Genomic DNA, 16,340 nt, shown 5'->3' with positions numbered 1-16,340 from the left:
CACATATACACCCACACACACACACACTAACAAAGCAACCATGTCTCCTATGCCTGAATTCAAGCAACACCATAAATGATGAAAACATTAATAAACATGATGATTTATTATTTATCAACTGCGGAAAGAGATCTGAAGTAATTAATCAAATGTTTAATTTTGTGATTAACACCAGCATAATACATTAATACATCTGTATATAAAAATAATAATAATCGTGGAAAGAATATATCTTGTTGTCCTAAACCAAAAATAAATCAACATAATATTTCATTCTTTGACATACACGCATTCATGTTCCCCTCAGAGCTGGACACATTAATATCCACCATGGTCAGCAGCATTCATTGTGTTGTTTTTAATTAGAAATACTAAATCAATTTAGACGCACACACACACACACACACACACACACACACACACACACACACACACACACACACACACACACACACACACACACACATAAAACACCTATCATGGATTCTAGACCTTCTGCTCTACTGCAATGGCTTCCACTCCTCACCTCTAGGGGGCAGTGTTGCTCTGCTCAACACAGAACTACCACTATCAGCGACAAATAAATAAATAAATAAATACATAAAAAAGATACAAAATAAATAAAAAAGAAACAATGCTTCAATCATTTTAACAGTCAACTAAGAGAGGCCAGGCTCGTTCAGTCCATTTGGAGGGCGGTACTAAGACAAAGCCAAACAATAGTGTAACGGTCAGCCTAATGGTTGAGTCCAGGAGTGGTGTGGTTGGGGCCTGAGGGAGGGGGATGACTAGGGACTGGGGACTTGGGGCTGAGGACTGGGGGGGCTGGGGGGGCTAGAGGCTGGGCAGACGGGAGGGGGGGGGGGTAATAAATGATCTAAAAAGGACTTTTATTGACAAGCTGCCTTTCCCTGTTTATATTAGAGGATATGAGATCAGAACGACCTGAAGATTGCTGGTCTCTACACGTGAGGGAGGAAGAGAGGAAGAGAGAGAGGGGTGAGAGAGGGGAGAGATTATGAATGAGATGGAAATACAGACAGAGAAGGTGAGAGTGGGTAGAGGAGCAGGGACAGAGAGAAAGAGTTTTCCTACAGCATTGATAACACCTCTAAATAATTAAGAGTTGACTTCCTGTCAGGGTTCTAATGCAGACTGTCTGGGCTGGATTATAGCAGGAGCCCTCACACACGCCACCAGATCAGGTTTACACACACACACACACACACACACGCACACACACACACACACACACGATGATAATGGAGGAAAACAATGAAAATGAAGGGATTTTGCTGGTCTCTCTTTCTATCATTCTTTCTGTCCCTTGCTTTCTCTCTCTCCACATTCTTTTCATTCTCTTTACTCCTATTTCATACTTTTTCTCTTTTCCCCTCCTTTTATCTCTTTCTCTCTCTCCTGCGGTCTCTTCTGTGTCTCGGCAGAATGCTCTGTTTCTGGGAGATTAAATTGACGCACGTTCTTCACTTTAAACTAGGATTATACAGTAATTAGCTACCAATAACCAACGGTCTTTTTAGATACAAAAATATGATACTCTATTCACAGGACAAAAGTCATGTTTTAAATATCTGAACTATTACAGAGAAGAGAAATCATTTTAACAATTACACAAAATATGTATAAAAAATTATATTGAACTTAATTTAAGTGTAGGTGTAAGTGATTTCCTATCACTTTCTAAAATATCAGATAAAAGTACAAAGTATGTATTTTAAGATTGTTTTCCGTGTTTCATAATTTAGGGTATATAACAGGGGTAAGGACCAAAATATTAAGTAGCAATGAGGGAGGAAAATGAGAGGAGAGAGAGAAGAACAGAGGATGAAGAAAGAAGAGAGAAAAGAAAGAGGGGAGGGAGAAGGTAAAGAGAGGATGTAGGGGGACTAGAAAAGGGGAGTGCAGGAGAAGGAAGTATAAATAAAGACATAATATTCCCACCAGTGATGAATTAATAATGTTCGTACCAATGACCAATTAGAGGCTTGATTAATAATATAATCTATATAACTGAGCAGTAACGCCGACAGAGAAATGATAGCAGCGCTTAGTATTGATCCACAGTAGTAGTGTGTGTGTGTGTGTATGCGTGTGTGTGTGTGTGTGTATGGTGGGATCTTCTTTGATTACAGTACTTCTCTATAATGGAGAAAATCTTGCTCTTCTCATTTCTTCCAATACTACATTAATTGTTAACTGAAACTCCCCAAAACATTGTTTATAATTGAGTTAATATTTTGAAAGGTTGTTAATATTCTCATCATACAGAATTAAGGTGATACTTATAAAAAGCTAACAGTTTTCTTTATCAGGAGAAACAGAAAGGGTTCTACCATGAAGATGAAAGACACACACACACACACCAAACACACTGCTGCTGCCTATGACAGCCGGCACAGATGAATGATGTCATATTAAACATTAAGCATGAGGGGGAACCCAGGCAATTATTTCTGCTCATAATTCATGTAAAACGTTTACACGTTCGTCGACTCCCTCCTTCTTTCTCTTTTCTTCCCTCTTTCTTTTCCCTTTCTTTCCCTCTTTCTCTCTCCTCTCCACTCCCACTATGCCGGGGGTGTGAGGCAGACACTTTAGAATGGTTACTAATATTAATGTCTGTGATTCATCACAGAGCTAACGCACGGCAGGGGGAGGAGGTACGTGTGTGTGTAAACAAGTGTGTGTGTGTGTGAGTTTAGATGCATGATTACCAGCCTTTCACATACACATTTCACTGCCACTGTAGAGAGTGCAGCGGTATATTAAGGCACACACACATAGAGAGAGAAGTGGATGAAAGAGAGAAAAAAGAGAAAGAGGATAGAGAGAGAGACAGAGAGAGAGAGTTCAGTAGTGTCCCAGCAGCAGTGCTGGCTGATCAGACAGGGTTTCCCAGACAACTTCCCAGGGACTGGGCCGTCTCAGGGAGGCTTAACGGCGACACGCACACACACACACAAACATGCATTGGAACATCAAGCTGGCATAACTTGCCAAACTGAGCCTGCTTGGCATTGCCTGGCACACACACACATGGGCACACACACATGGGCACACACACATGGGCACACACACGTCACCTCTTAACCCTACACACCACAGACGCCAAAACCCCGGCTACCATGAGAGGAGCCTATTGGCCGAGAGCTCAGCCAAATCCCTGGCTCTCCGAGGCTCCCGTGTGGAGCGACGCTGGGAATTCTGGGTAGTATCTCCAGACGACAGGGCGTTCCAGCGGAACCTGAGCTGGAAACGGAACTCCCACCTGCCAGGAGGATTAGAACCCTGGAGAACCACAGGGGTTCCAAACACAACCCCCCTCTTTATTTATCCTCAACCACCTCCTCCTCCTCCCTCTATCCTGAACCACCTCCTCCTCATCCCTCTATCATGAACCACCTCCACGAACTACTGTGTTAGGGCCTCAGCCCATTTCATACTCCAACTTGAGAACTTGTTTCTATATAAGTGTCAAGAGAGCTTAGATATCCATCGTGCCCTACTCCTCCTCCTCTTCCTCCTCCTCCCCCTCTTCCTCCTCCTCCCCCTCCTCCTCTTCCTCTTCCTCCTCCTCCCCCTCTTCCTCCTCCTCCTCCTCCCCCTCTTCCTCCTCCTCCCCCTCCTCCTCCTCCTCCTCTTCCTCCTCCTCCTCCTCCTCCTCCTCCTCCTCCTCCTTCATATCCTTTTCCTCTTCTTCCTCTTCCTCCTCCTCTCTATCTTTCCTTGTAGATTGTAGATACCTGCACTATCCTCCTCTCCAGAACACACCTGACTTTTCCTCAAACACAGGGATGTGTGCGTGTTTACATGTCCACGGTGTGCATGTGTGTGTGTACATACAGTATGTACTGTATATGTGTGTGTACAAGTGTACTGTATGTGTGTTTTTACATTTGCACTGTGTGTGTGTGTGCATCCTTGGCCTGACTGATGGCATGAGGCCAGCCACACCGCTCCTCTCCTGGGTAGATAAAAGAAGTCCCACAAATCACTGAGCACTGCTACTGTGTGTGTGTGTGTTTGTGTGTGTGTGTGTGTGTTTAAGAGAAGCAGCATCCACAAGAGGCCTGTGTCACTGTGTGTGTGTGTGTGTGTGTGTGTGTGTGTGTGTGTGTGTGTGTGTGTGTGTGTGTGAGGGGCTGGGCTTGAGCTCATGACGGGAATCAGGTGTAAATTCAGTCATTAGATTGCTTCCAGAAACAGCATGCATAAATACATGCAGGCACGGATGAAGAGAGGAGGAGAGGAGGAGGGGTTCAAGAGGATGAAATACAGGAAGGAGGAAAAAAGCAGGGAAAATTAGAAAAAGAGGAGTAAAAGAGGGAAGGAAGAAGAGGGGATGAAGAGAGGAAGGGGAGGAGAGGAGCAGGGGGGAAGAGGACGGGGTGAGTTGGGTAAGGCGAGGGTGTGAGAGCATGTATGGAGAGATCTCACGGCTCTGCTGAAAGGCTGCGTGGATTACTGTGTGTGTGTGTTTCCTACCTGTGATAGTGTGGTTCCTGTCTCCATGTGTGTGTGTGTGTATGGTTCCGGTGCCGGTCTGGTTGATGTGGTAGAGGCGAACCACACCGTTGGGCTTGGAAGGGACGGACCAGTGTAACCATAACGACCTTGGACCCAGAGCTGTTACTGTGGGAGAACGGACCCCCTCTGGAACCCCCTGTACTGTTACTGCCAAGACCTGGAGAGAGAGAAGATATATATGTATAAGAGAGAGAAATAGAGAAAGAGGGAGAGAGAGAATGAGAGATGGAAAGAGAGAGACGGAGGGAAGGGGGAGAGAGCGATAGAGAGACAGTGCCAATCACACAACTACAAGGACTTTCAGTCTCAACTTTCAAGTTCCAGAGCAAAGTTCATTCTTTAAATAATAAAGAATTATAATCCTTTCTCCTCTTTCGCTCTCCTCCTTTTCTATCTTTCACTCCCTCTCTATCACTTTCACCTTTCCCTCCATTTCTCCTGCCCACCACCTCAGAGACTGTGCTTCCGTGGCAACACCGGGGGGAATGGCGGAGTAAAGAGAATTACCTGAAGAACTGCCCTAATGGCTGCTGGGATATCCTGCTCTAATAGCATGTCACTATCACTCCCCTGCGCTGTCCTCACCACGGCAACCCCATCACTCCCCTGTGCTGTCCTCGCCACGGCAACCCCATCACTCCCCTCCGGTGTCCTCGCCACGGCAACCCCATCAGGGCAGCAGCCCCACACCTAGTTAAGATGTTACCGCTTCCCTTCCTTACATCTTTCCGTCCATTCTTCCTTCCTGTTCGCTTTCTCTTCTCATGATAAGTCTCTCTCCATCTCTCTCTCCCTCCCTCCCTCCCTCCCTCCCTCCCTCCCTCCCTCCCTCCCTCCCTCCCTCCCTCCCTCCCCCTCTCTCTCTCTCTCTCTCTCTCTCTCTCTCTCTCTCTCTCTCTCTCTCTCTCTCTCCCTCTATTCCTCTCTCCCTACCACTCTTCTTATCCTTCGTCCTCTTCATTTCTCCTATCTCACTTCTCCTCCCTCCGGCCACTCACTCGTTCAGGCAGGATGGAGGGAGCGAGGGAGCAAAGGAGAGCAGGATAGAGATAGAGGGAGAGGAATAGAGTGAGAGAGAGGAGTAGGCCCATCAGTCTTCCAGGACCACTAAGTGTCGGTCCAGATTAAATCAACATGCTCGGTTGTCACATTCCTTGTTTGTTTGTGTGTGTACGTGTGTGTGTGTGTGTGTGTGTGTGTGTGTGTGTGTGTGTGTGAGAAGGGAGAGAGATATAAAGAGAAAGAGAGGGTGGGTAATTGTTCTGGTGTATCGGGTTAGGGTGGGTTAGGCTTTAATTGGGACTGTTTGGGCAATCCAAACTGGTGTACAAACTAATTCCCTCCCTCCACCTCTCTCTCCAACTCCCCAGGTAGTGTTTCTATAACCTGGTCTCCAGACAGACCCAACTGAACTCAAATAATTAGATCTAAAATTAGCCAAAAGCCAGAAAGACAGTTTCATCGCAGCTTTCATCACCTAAGCCAGAGAAATTAATTATGGTGTTCTATCTGGTGGCCTTCCTGAGATAGGAGCGTGTGTCTGAAGCTATTACTGCTGCTATCACCACTATCAGGCCTACTCAGCAATACCAGCACTGGGAGAACATCTCGCCCAATCACAAGGGCTCAGACATGAATACAACACACACACACAATCATGCATACATAGGGCACACACACTCACACGTACCCACGCATGCACACACACACAGGCACATGTGCACGCACAGTACACACACAAACGCACCGACACACACCGCCTGCTAACCTTGGCATTTTCCTCTTTGGTTGTAAATGAACCATGAAACAATGTAAACAAGATCAACATAATCATATCAACAATCAAGCACAGCATCAACATCCACAACTCAATCACACAGGTAAACAAAAGACAACCAGAGTCATGTGATAGGGGATCTAATCCTCACACCGAGGTTTCAATGTCACACACTCACACACACACTCACACACACACACACACACACACACAGCGATACTTGCTCTGATGACTTGATGTCTAGATGCAGTACATGGATTACCCTGGCAGTAGGGGGACAAGTTGGACCCTCACTCAGAACAGATCCTGTATCAACATAATTTTGGTACTGTAGGTGGGGGGGATCATGGGTGAAAGGTCATAAGTGTCAAATGGAGGTCAAATGTCGTCTCTGCCCACCTCCAGGCTGTCAGTGCAGCCGGCGGCAGCGTTGCATGCCCGTAGTTTGTACCGGAACTCCTGGAAGGGACGTATTCCGCCCACGTCTGTGAATGTGGTCTCGTCACCGCGGTAACGCTCCTGTCCGTCACGCAGGATCACATAGTGGGTTATGTCACCTGGCAGAGTGGCAGACGGACCAATCAGAATCACAAACACACACACACACGCACGCACACAAACACAAACACACACCCTACATACCATTGGGCTTGGCTGGAGCTTGCCAGTGTAGCTGTATGATGTCATCACGGTCACCTAGGCGATTCCAGCGGGGTGGGGACACTCCCCACGGCACGTCCTCATTGGTGGTCACCGTGGTAACGGGGCTGGAGCCTCGCCCAAAGCTGTTCCAAGCTCTAACTCTGTACTGGTAGCTGGTGTAGGGCTCCAGATCAGAGTCTGGGGAGATCAGTAATCAATATCCAAGTAACCAATAACCTGCATCCGATAATTCAATAGTAAATAAGGCTCATTAACAATGTTTTATAGCCATAGAGACTCCAAACACATACAGAAGGGATGGAAAGAGAGAGAGATCCAACCATCCAGTTCTGAATATATTTCTTTATCCACCCATCCACATAGAGTTCAGACCCATGAGTGCAGTCTGACAAGAACATATGCCAGATAGATGCTTTAGCAGGCCACAAGAGAGCCTTACAGTGTCTTAAAACATACACACACACACACACTCACACAGGCACACACACTCACACATACACACAGGCACATACACACACACACTCACACATACACACAAGCACACACACACACACACACTCACACATACACACAGGCACACACACAAACACTCTGCTTTTAGGAGGGCTGTGGGAGCACAGCTCTAAACAGACCGTTTTCTTAAAAGGTAGCCTGGGACATGTCTTTACAACCACAGGACTGTACACACAGACACACTATAGGATGTGTGTGTGTGTGTGCATATATTTATGTGAATGTGCACACTAATGTTGAAAGAGGAATGTTTAAATTTTGTGTTTAATGTAATATAGATGGAATGGGTTTGTGTGTGTGTGTAGCTGAACGTGTGTCTGTTTGTAAGCTGCCTTTGGAGTGTGTACGTATGTGGCTGTATACGTGTGTGAGGGTGTGTGTGTGTGTGTGTGTACGGGTTGTATGAAACATCTGGTGGATGGTGTGGCAGAGACAGCTTTATGTCCCTCAGCCCAGATGGTGTCACAGCATCATCTAGAATCACTCTCCTCTCACCCACCCCACGCCAACCCCGACAAACACACACACACATACACACACACAGCCATTAGTCTTGATTAAACAGACGTAACTACGGTAACCAAATAAATAATGTGCATAAGGACTGCAAGTACGCGCACACACACACACACACACACACACACACACACACACACACACACACACACACACACACACACACACACACACACACTTACAAACTACAAACATTCTCTCCCCCAGTCCCTGTGGTCTGATAAATAAGAGCAGGTCTAAAGTGGTGTTTAAATGCCCATCCCAAAGTTTTAATGATACACCAGAGCTTCACTCACAGAGAGTTACAACATACAGCCATTAACACTCTCCAGCAGCTGCTCCAGCCTGTGTGTTCGTGTGTGTTCGTGTGTGTGTGTTCGTGTGTGTGTGTTCGTGTGTGTGTGTTCGTGTGTGTGTGCATCTGTCGTCAACGCCAGCCGAATTGACTTCCGTCAATTACTGCAGAAGTCCATGCCTGGAAGTAAAACTCATAGCTCAAGCGTGGCCATAGTGTGTGTGTGTGTGTGTGCAGACATACCCGTGTAGCTGTATCTGTTGGCCCCACCACTGTAGACCACATCGTCATGGGAGGGGCAGAGGGTGGGCTCCGAGTGTTGAGACAGGGGTGTGTTCTGGTGTGTGTCAGCCGTTAGGAGAGAGCGTGTGGCGGGAGTCGTGTACAAGGTGTTGCGTGCTGTGTGCTGCGTAGGTGCGCGTAAGGCGGCGCGTGCTTGCACAGGTGCGTGCGTGGACGTGTGTGACGGTGTGCGTGCGTCGTGGACCCAGGTGCAGACGGCTTCAGAAGGGTCCAGGTCACATGACCCACAGTAGGAGGTGGAAGCGGCAGCTATGGGACACAGAGCGCTGGTTCTGCACCCCTCCTGCAGAGGACACACACACACGCTGCCGGGGTCACCTGCATGCAACACAGGATTCTACCTGGCTACGTGTGGCTGAAAAGTGTGTGTGTGTGTGTGTGTGTTAGTGGGTGTGCAAGAGTGTGTCCATGTGTGAAGCGGAGTGAGTGGTCTCCTAGTGTGTGTGGTCCTTAATGGCATCATTAGAGCTAATGACAGTTCCTCCCCACTCCTTCTCTCGCTCCCCCTCACTCTTTTGTCTCTATCTCTACACCTCTATTTTCCTCATTCTTCCCCCCCCCATTCTGTCCATTTTCTTTCCACGTCTCTCTATCTCTCCATCTAGATTTCTCTCTCCTTTCTCTCTCTCTCTTTCCCTCTCTCCTCCTATTCTCTACAACTTTTCATCCGTCTCCCTTCTTTTCTCCCTCTCTCCCTCTCTCTCTCTCTCTCTCACAGGAGAAGAGACACTCTACCACGACCTCTGCTGATAAATGGAGGATGGCTCACGTCCGGAGCTCCTGTGGAGAGTGTGTGTGTCACATATGTCTCTGTTCCCACCACCCTTGTTCTGTACCATCACACCCACTCCCTCACTCCCAAACCTGTAGAAGCAGTCCGGGTGTTGGGCGGTCCGCACACACGTGTCTGCGGGGGTCGTAGCCCACGCCGTTACAGCATTCCTCTTCCTGTCTTATGACCTCTGACCCGCAGCACTGTAGGGTCACCGTGGCGTTTCCAGCAGGGTGCATTGTGGGAGAGCCATCCTGGCCGACACAGCACAGCGTGGTGGAGGAGTTGACGTAGTCTTCACCACAGCAAAGAAGACCTGGAGAAGGTCACACGTTACGCACACACAGCATATTCAGTGTGTGTGTGTGTGTGTGTGGGGGGGGGCTGTGTGAGTGTGTGTATGACATTTTGTGTGAGAGAGCGTGTATGTTTAGGGAGGGGTGTGTGTGGGTGTGCATTACTTTGGCAGTACGGGCTCATGGGGGTACATGCCACTTGTATGTGTGTAGCATGTGTCAGGTGTGTAGTTTGGGTGCTGTTTTCTGCCTGCTGCTAGTTGTCAAACTACATTACCCACAATACATCTCTCATGCTCATCAACCATTACTCTCTCCCCTTCTTTTTCTCTCTCCCTTCTATTCCTCACTGCCTAGCCTAACTCTTGCTATCTTGCATTTTCTTCTACCTCTTCTCTTTCACACTCATTTCCTTCTCTTTCTTACTCTCTCTTCTTCCCTTTCTCCCTCTTCCCCCAGTGCTCCTCTCTATTCTAACGCATTCCCATGGTAGAGCGCTGTATGGCAAGTGAGCGAGGGTGGAGGTGGGTGTGAGTTAAGAGGGTGAGGGATAGGGCGGGATTTTGACTTGACGTGTGATAGTGAGATGTGATGCGTGTCTGCCACGGTAACCTTGACTATCAAGGTGAACATTATTCAAATGCATCTTGTTTCTTCTACTTCTCTGCTGTGAATGTTTCAAAGGTGAACATGTCAGGCTCGTCTCTTCTTCGTTCTGTCTCCCTCTCTCTACCCCCCCCCCTTCTCTCTCTAAATTGTTGATCTCCACACGTCATTCTCAAACAACAATTTCTGACGCAATCATGACAAGGGTGTCGGTGTGGAAACCAGTTAAGATGTAGTATTCTGTACTCCAGTAACCTCCACTGTGTCTCAGACTAAGATTAATCCCAGACTCCCAGACCTGTTTAATCCTAATATAATCTGACGTTGTGCTTTGAGTTTTGGGATAGGTTAACCTGAGTGAGGGGAAGTGTTAGTGACCCCTGTGTACTAACCTTACGTAAACCATCACTACTTTAATCACCATCCAGCTTGTTCCCGGATGATGAATGCCTAATTGTTTAATACTGTAATCAGCATTCATTATTTGCGCAGATAAACGGTGACAGAGCCATTAATTCACTCGCTAATTTCACTTAACGGCCAAAACAGCGGCTCGGCAGATTTAACGGGTGGTGGCGTGCCGTTCCAGCGAGGGCCTCGGCATCCATCACGTGTGGCGGCGTGACATAAAGATGTGTGACGCTCGCTAACTCACTTAGGGACGGCAGATGTTGCCGCGCAGGGCTTGGTGGCGAATCCCTGGGCGCCTCGCTTCAGCTTCAATGACTCACAAATAAACTGGTGGCTCAACAATTTTCCAAAATAGCTTCCCAGCCTTCCCTCCCTTCCCCTCTCTCTCCATCGCTCCCCTCCGCCTTTCTATCCTTCCATATTCCAGCCCCTCTCCTCATCTTGACTGGTTTTTACCCCTCCACCCGATCTATCACTCTGGACGCACTTCTTTTTACCCAACTTCCCTTCCCACCTTCCCTTACCCCCTGGTTCCTCCCTCCTACACTCAGGGATAGTTGAACAGAAACCCTCTGGCCTGGTCCTTAGAAATCCTCTCCTCCTCTTCTTCTCCCTCCAGTTACTCTTCCTCCTCTCTTCATCTCTTCCTGTTCCACCACACACTCTTCACTCTCCTTTCGTGCCTTCCACTTCCTGTTCTCTCATATATGTATCCATCCAAGCAGCAGAAAGAAAGAGAAAGCAGGAGAGAGTGATAGAGTCACAGAGAAAAACAAAGAGGGAGAAAGTGGGAGAGAGTGGGTGATGTGGTTTTGATCTCTGCTAAAGCTAAACTTCAGTTCTTTTCCATATCAGCCTTTGAGCAGAAAGCCAATCCATGAGTGTTAACACACACACACATGCACACACCTCTTGTTTTCTCTGCACTGCAGAACGCTTTAGTTAATCTTCAGATTTATGATGGATTTGCATACATTCATTAGCGAGCTGCAGAGGCTAGCTAACAGAAGGTGCTTAGGCTCTTATGCTGTGTGAATTAAGGATGGTTCTCTTAATGATAAGTCAATATTTAGCCTCCAATGAACAACTGATAAAAATGTGTGCTGTGGATTACTGAAGCCTCCAAGCTACTAAAGCCCAACTTAAAACAAACAAAACACTTTTTAAACACCTGAATATATTAGCCCGGTTTAACTCAACTCTACAGTGACACTGACTCACATACACCACACACACACATACACCATACACCACACGGTTACAGTGGTACAAAAATAAAGCGTTTTTCAAAGTCACAGATACACTACTCCAGACTAGAGCAATGCTGGTGACAGTATTAGATTACCATGAGCTAAGAGAATATCACACTCATATTTATATTTATGTGTGCTCTGCGTTCCTCCATTCGGAGGACAAGACACACACACACACACACACACAGCACTTGTGTGGCTTGCATTCCTGTAAGGACACAAGTGCTGTGTGCTTAGATGAAATCACATTGAATTGACTTTCTCACATTGAGACATCTGCCCCAGTGGACCACTGTCCCCTTCTCCCCATCCCTGTGTGTGTGTGTGTGTGCCTGATGAGGCTGTAACTGCTAGGGTAGCAGTTATATTTTCACCTCCTCTCTTTGGGGAATTTCCCCAAGTGAGACACAGCAGGCAGCTGTCTATGTAGCTATACGTCTCTGACGAAGAGAGGGATGAGAGGGAAGGAAAGAGAGAGGGATCGTTGAGCTAAAAATGGAGCGTGAAGCACCAGACACAGGAAGCAGGACACATGAGAAAGTGCCGAGGGAGGGGTGAAAGAGAGAGTGAAAGAGAGAGAGAGCTGCACATGGGGAACAGAACAACATGCTAAACACGGGACAGTATTGATCACTAAAAGCTCACTCTCCTAATATCTCCTCTCTCTCTCTCTCTCTCTCTCTCTCTCTCTCTCTCTCTCTCTCTCTCTCTCTCTCTCTCTCTCTCTCTCTCTCTCTCTCTCTCTCTCTCTCTCTCTCTCTCTCTCTCTCTCTCTCTCTCTCTCTCTCCATCTTCCCCTCCGTCTCTGTGTGATATGGGAGCGCCTTCTATGTCAGACTCAGTTTAAACAGCCTTTGGCATCTTCCGCAACTCCTTCAAAGACTGTCCGACACCTCGCACCATCTGTGTGTGTGTGTGTGTGTGTGTGTGTGAGTGTATGTGGGCCTGCAACTGTGCATGGTTGCATGTTTACGTTTGTGTGCGTACAGTGTGTGTGTGTGTGTGTGTGACTAGGCGGCTGATGCTAAGCTAACGCTAACAGGCTAACGGCCGGAGGCTGCTGTCAGCCATTAAGGTAACCTAATAGAAAAGCCATCATCATAAATAGATTAAAAGCGAACGTCTTCCTCCCTTCAGCGGGCACTCTGTCTTCCACAGCGTCCAGACGCTCCCATTTGGAATGGAGTCCAGCCCTCCATTGGTTTTCCATCACTGATGAGGCAGTTTTGGCAGAACAATGTGAGGACATACGTGGGATGATTAAGCAGGACTGGGGAACGCACGCACGCTCTCGCACACACGCGCTCGCACGCTCTCGCACGCACGCTCTCGCACGCACGCTCTCGCACACACGCACGCGCTCGCACGCTCTCGCTCGCACACACGCACGCACGCTCTCGCACACACGCACGCTCTCGCACACAGGCACGCACGCTCTCGCACACACGCACGCGCTCGCTCAGGCACGCTCTCGCACGTGCTCACTCGCTTTAGTTCATGCACGTAAACACACTAAGACACATGCAAACTGGTTCATAACACACACTTGATCGACAGACAGACACACACACACACACACAGACTCATCTCCAACAGGCTCAGTGCTTAACTACTAGGATAATTTCCTCCAGCAAATGGACACTGTGCCCTTGAAACACATATTTGATTATTACTTTTTTCCCTTTTTTTTCCTTTTCGCATCATCACAGCCATTTCCATCACCCTGATCATGCTGTGCTAGGAAAACACCCCAGGACCAAGATGCTTTTAACACTTAAACGGTGAAAAAAGATATTCAGATGTGCCCTTGAACGTTTGGGCTGGCTGGCCGCTGTGCTTGCGGCAGGGAAGAGTTAAAGCAGCGAACACATACTCAGGCAGGAAGTCAGGGGAGCAACGATTAGGGGAGCGCACACTGAGGCCTTAAGGGCTTAAGAAGGAGCTGGGAGCAATGGGAGGCCATACAGAGTCCTAACAATGTCCTAACACACACTAACAAATGCAACACATACATACATATATATATGTATGTATGTGTTGTTGTCTATTTAAGCACCAGTCAAGATTCTATTGGCTGACTGTTTCATCAGGGTGAGTGCTGCGTTGTTATACATCTCAACATCATCTTTGCCACGTGGACCTATTAGCTTGTTTCAGTGAGGTAGTACAAGGTAGTTCCACTGGGTTTTTTTGATTGCAGTAAAGGGAGTTGGTTAGATAATTTGGGTAACAGGGGAGTTTATATGATTCAATCCTTTTGAGTCAATTAGCTTGAATCAGTTAATTTCAGAGTCAATTTGCGCAGGAGCAAGTTAATTTGACTGAGTTAGTTCAACTTGGCTCACTTGTCCTTGATTTCCAAACTAAGTCATATAAGAACAACTCTTCTGAACCGCACGCTTCTCCTCTGACAGGGACTGATTCGTTTGCATCTCCAGGATTATGACTTTCAGGTCAAAACTGAATCTCTTCCAGCTCAGCTGTGGATGAGGATGCAGCTGTTTACTCCAGTTAAACCTGGAACAACACAAGCTTATTGAATGAAGCTCCACTGATTCTATTTCTCCTTTTTAATTTCCCTATTTTCCCCTCGCAAATTCAATCGTCTTGCCCGAAGGATGCGTGTGTGTGTGCGTTTGTGTGAATGAATGTGTGTGTGTGGGCACGAGAGCGTGTGGGATTGAGTGTGTGTTCATGAATGCGTGTGTGAGATTGGAAGTGTGTGAGATACTACGTGCCTACACGTGGGTGTGCAAATGTGTGTGTGGTCGTGAGCGTGTGTGTGGGGGCATGTGTGTGAGGTGATGAGTGTGTGTGTGTGTGAGCGTGTGTGAGTGCAGGCAGAAGGCCCGTCTCCCAGCATTGCATCCCCCTGTGGAGTGTGTGTATGGCTCTTGACAGGGCTGAGTGTAATGTGTGATAGATCACTCTACTGGGACTCCATAATCACATCACACCCTGGCAACGCTCAGACGCCTGTCGCCACGGGAACGCCTTCACACGGACACAGGGAGGCCTTCTCGACCCTCAGCCTCTCACTCTGCCTGGGGTTATCGCTCTTTCCATCTCTCTCTCTTTCTTTCTCTTTCCTTTGTTCTACCCTTCTTTATGTTTCTCTGTCTGTTTTCTTATCGTCTTTTTTCACAATGATATTCTTTCTTTCTTGTGCTTTTCTTTCCTTATGTCTTTATTTCTCTCTTCTTTCTTTTCTTTCTTTCCTTAGTTCTCCTTATTTCATTCTTTATTGCTTTCACAGCTGACCGACGCCTGCTCTACTCTACTCAAATCTACCTGTACTGATGTGATCTACTATGTCTGTACTGTCTCTACTCTGTCTTTACTCCTCTGTCTCTACTGGCCAGGAGCACAAACTGGGACAGAGTTGTCCAAAAGAACTGCTGCCAAGGTTAAGTAGCAAACCCTATAATAAGTGTTGCTCTGTGTGTGTGTGTGTGTGCGGGTGTGTGTGTGTGTGTGGGTGTGTTTGTGTATGCATGTGTGTGCAGCAGACGCTCAGGTCGAGGCTGGAGCATGGGGCCCGGGGCCTCCGACAGTGCAGGCACCCGGCAAATGGCCTTTAGCATCGCTAACGGAGCTAGCGCAACAATCCATCATACCATATGTTCTCACTAGGAAGCTAACGCTAATGACGGATGAGGAGTGGAGAGAGGCAGGTTAGGATGAGAGGGGGAGTAGAGGGGGGAGGAGGGAAATGAGGTTGTGGGGGTGACTGAGGTGGGGGCTACATTAGGCAAGTTTGTAACTACGGTATTTTCGGTATTCTTTACTCTTTTTAAGATGTAATAAGATGTAACCTTGTCAAAATGATCTGAAAATGTGAAGGATGGATTTGAGGCAGAATGTTGGTGATATAGGTAGTTGTGAGGACACCGTGTCCTTGTTTGTCCAAAGTCTATAAGCAGCAACTAGCAGCATCTGTGAGGAGAGAGGCTAATGATGCTACCACATACACTCATTGTTTATGTATGTGTGTGTGTGTGTTTGATAAATTGTGTCATGTGTCCCACGTTGGCACCGGTCGCTATATGAGTCCCGTGGTGTGTGCCCTGGTGTGTGTGTGTGTGTGTGTGAGTGTGTGTGTGTCCTGCTGAGTGCTTGGCAGTGCCCTCGACGGTGCCATCCCCTAGCCTGCTTCATCATCTGCCCCGACAAAGATGTCGGTCTCTGATGACAACGTGCTTGAATACATGCACACACACACACACCCCTGCCCATCTGTGCCAGGGCGGGGGGACTCAGAGACTCCACAGGAGGGGAGGAGGAAGACGACCCTAAAAGAGAACAGGTCCCTCTTCCACCCTCCACCCAACATTTCCTGCTTCCTCTCCTCCTCTTCTTCTCCCTCTCTCTCTCTCTCTCTCTCTCT

At 47.6% G+C, this 16,340-nt stretch overlaps 1 protein-coding gene across 1 annotated transcript in view; it reads right to left on the bottom strand.

Moving 5' to 3' along the window:
• Positions 1-16,340, bottom strand: part of ush2a (Usher syndrome 2A (autosomal recessive, mild)) — a 74,976-nt gene that overhangs the window by 25,264 nt on the left and 33,372 nt on the right. The window contains exons 16-20 of the mRNA XM_062447709.1: positions 9,480-9,703; positions 8,556-8,898; positions 6,968-7,165; positions 6,725-6,882; positions 4,507-4,705 (exon numbers count right to left, since the gene is read on the bottom strand). Coding sequence (XP_062303693.1) covers positions 4,507-4,705; positions 6,725-6,882; positions 6,968-7,165; positions 8,556-8,898; positions 9,480-9,703 — 1,122 coding nt within the window. The remainder of the gene's footprint in view (positions 1-4,506; positions 4,706-6,724; positions 6,883-6,967; positions 7,166-8,555; positions 8,899-9,479; positions 9,704-16,340) is intronic.

The sequence above is a fragment of the Osmerus eperlanus genome, chromosome 21 (assembly GCF_963692335.1).
Source record: "Osmerus eperlanus chromosome 21, fOsmEpe2.1, whole genome shotgun sequence".
Taxonomy (NCBI): Eukaryota; Metazoa; Chordata; class Actinopteri; order Osmeriformes; family Osmeridae; genus Osmerus; species Osmerus eperlanus.
This window is presented reverse-complemented; position numbering and strand designations above follow the sequence as displayed.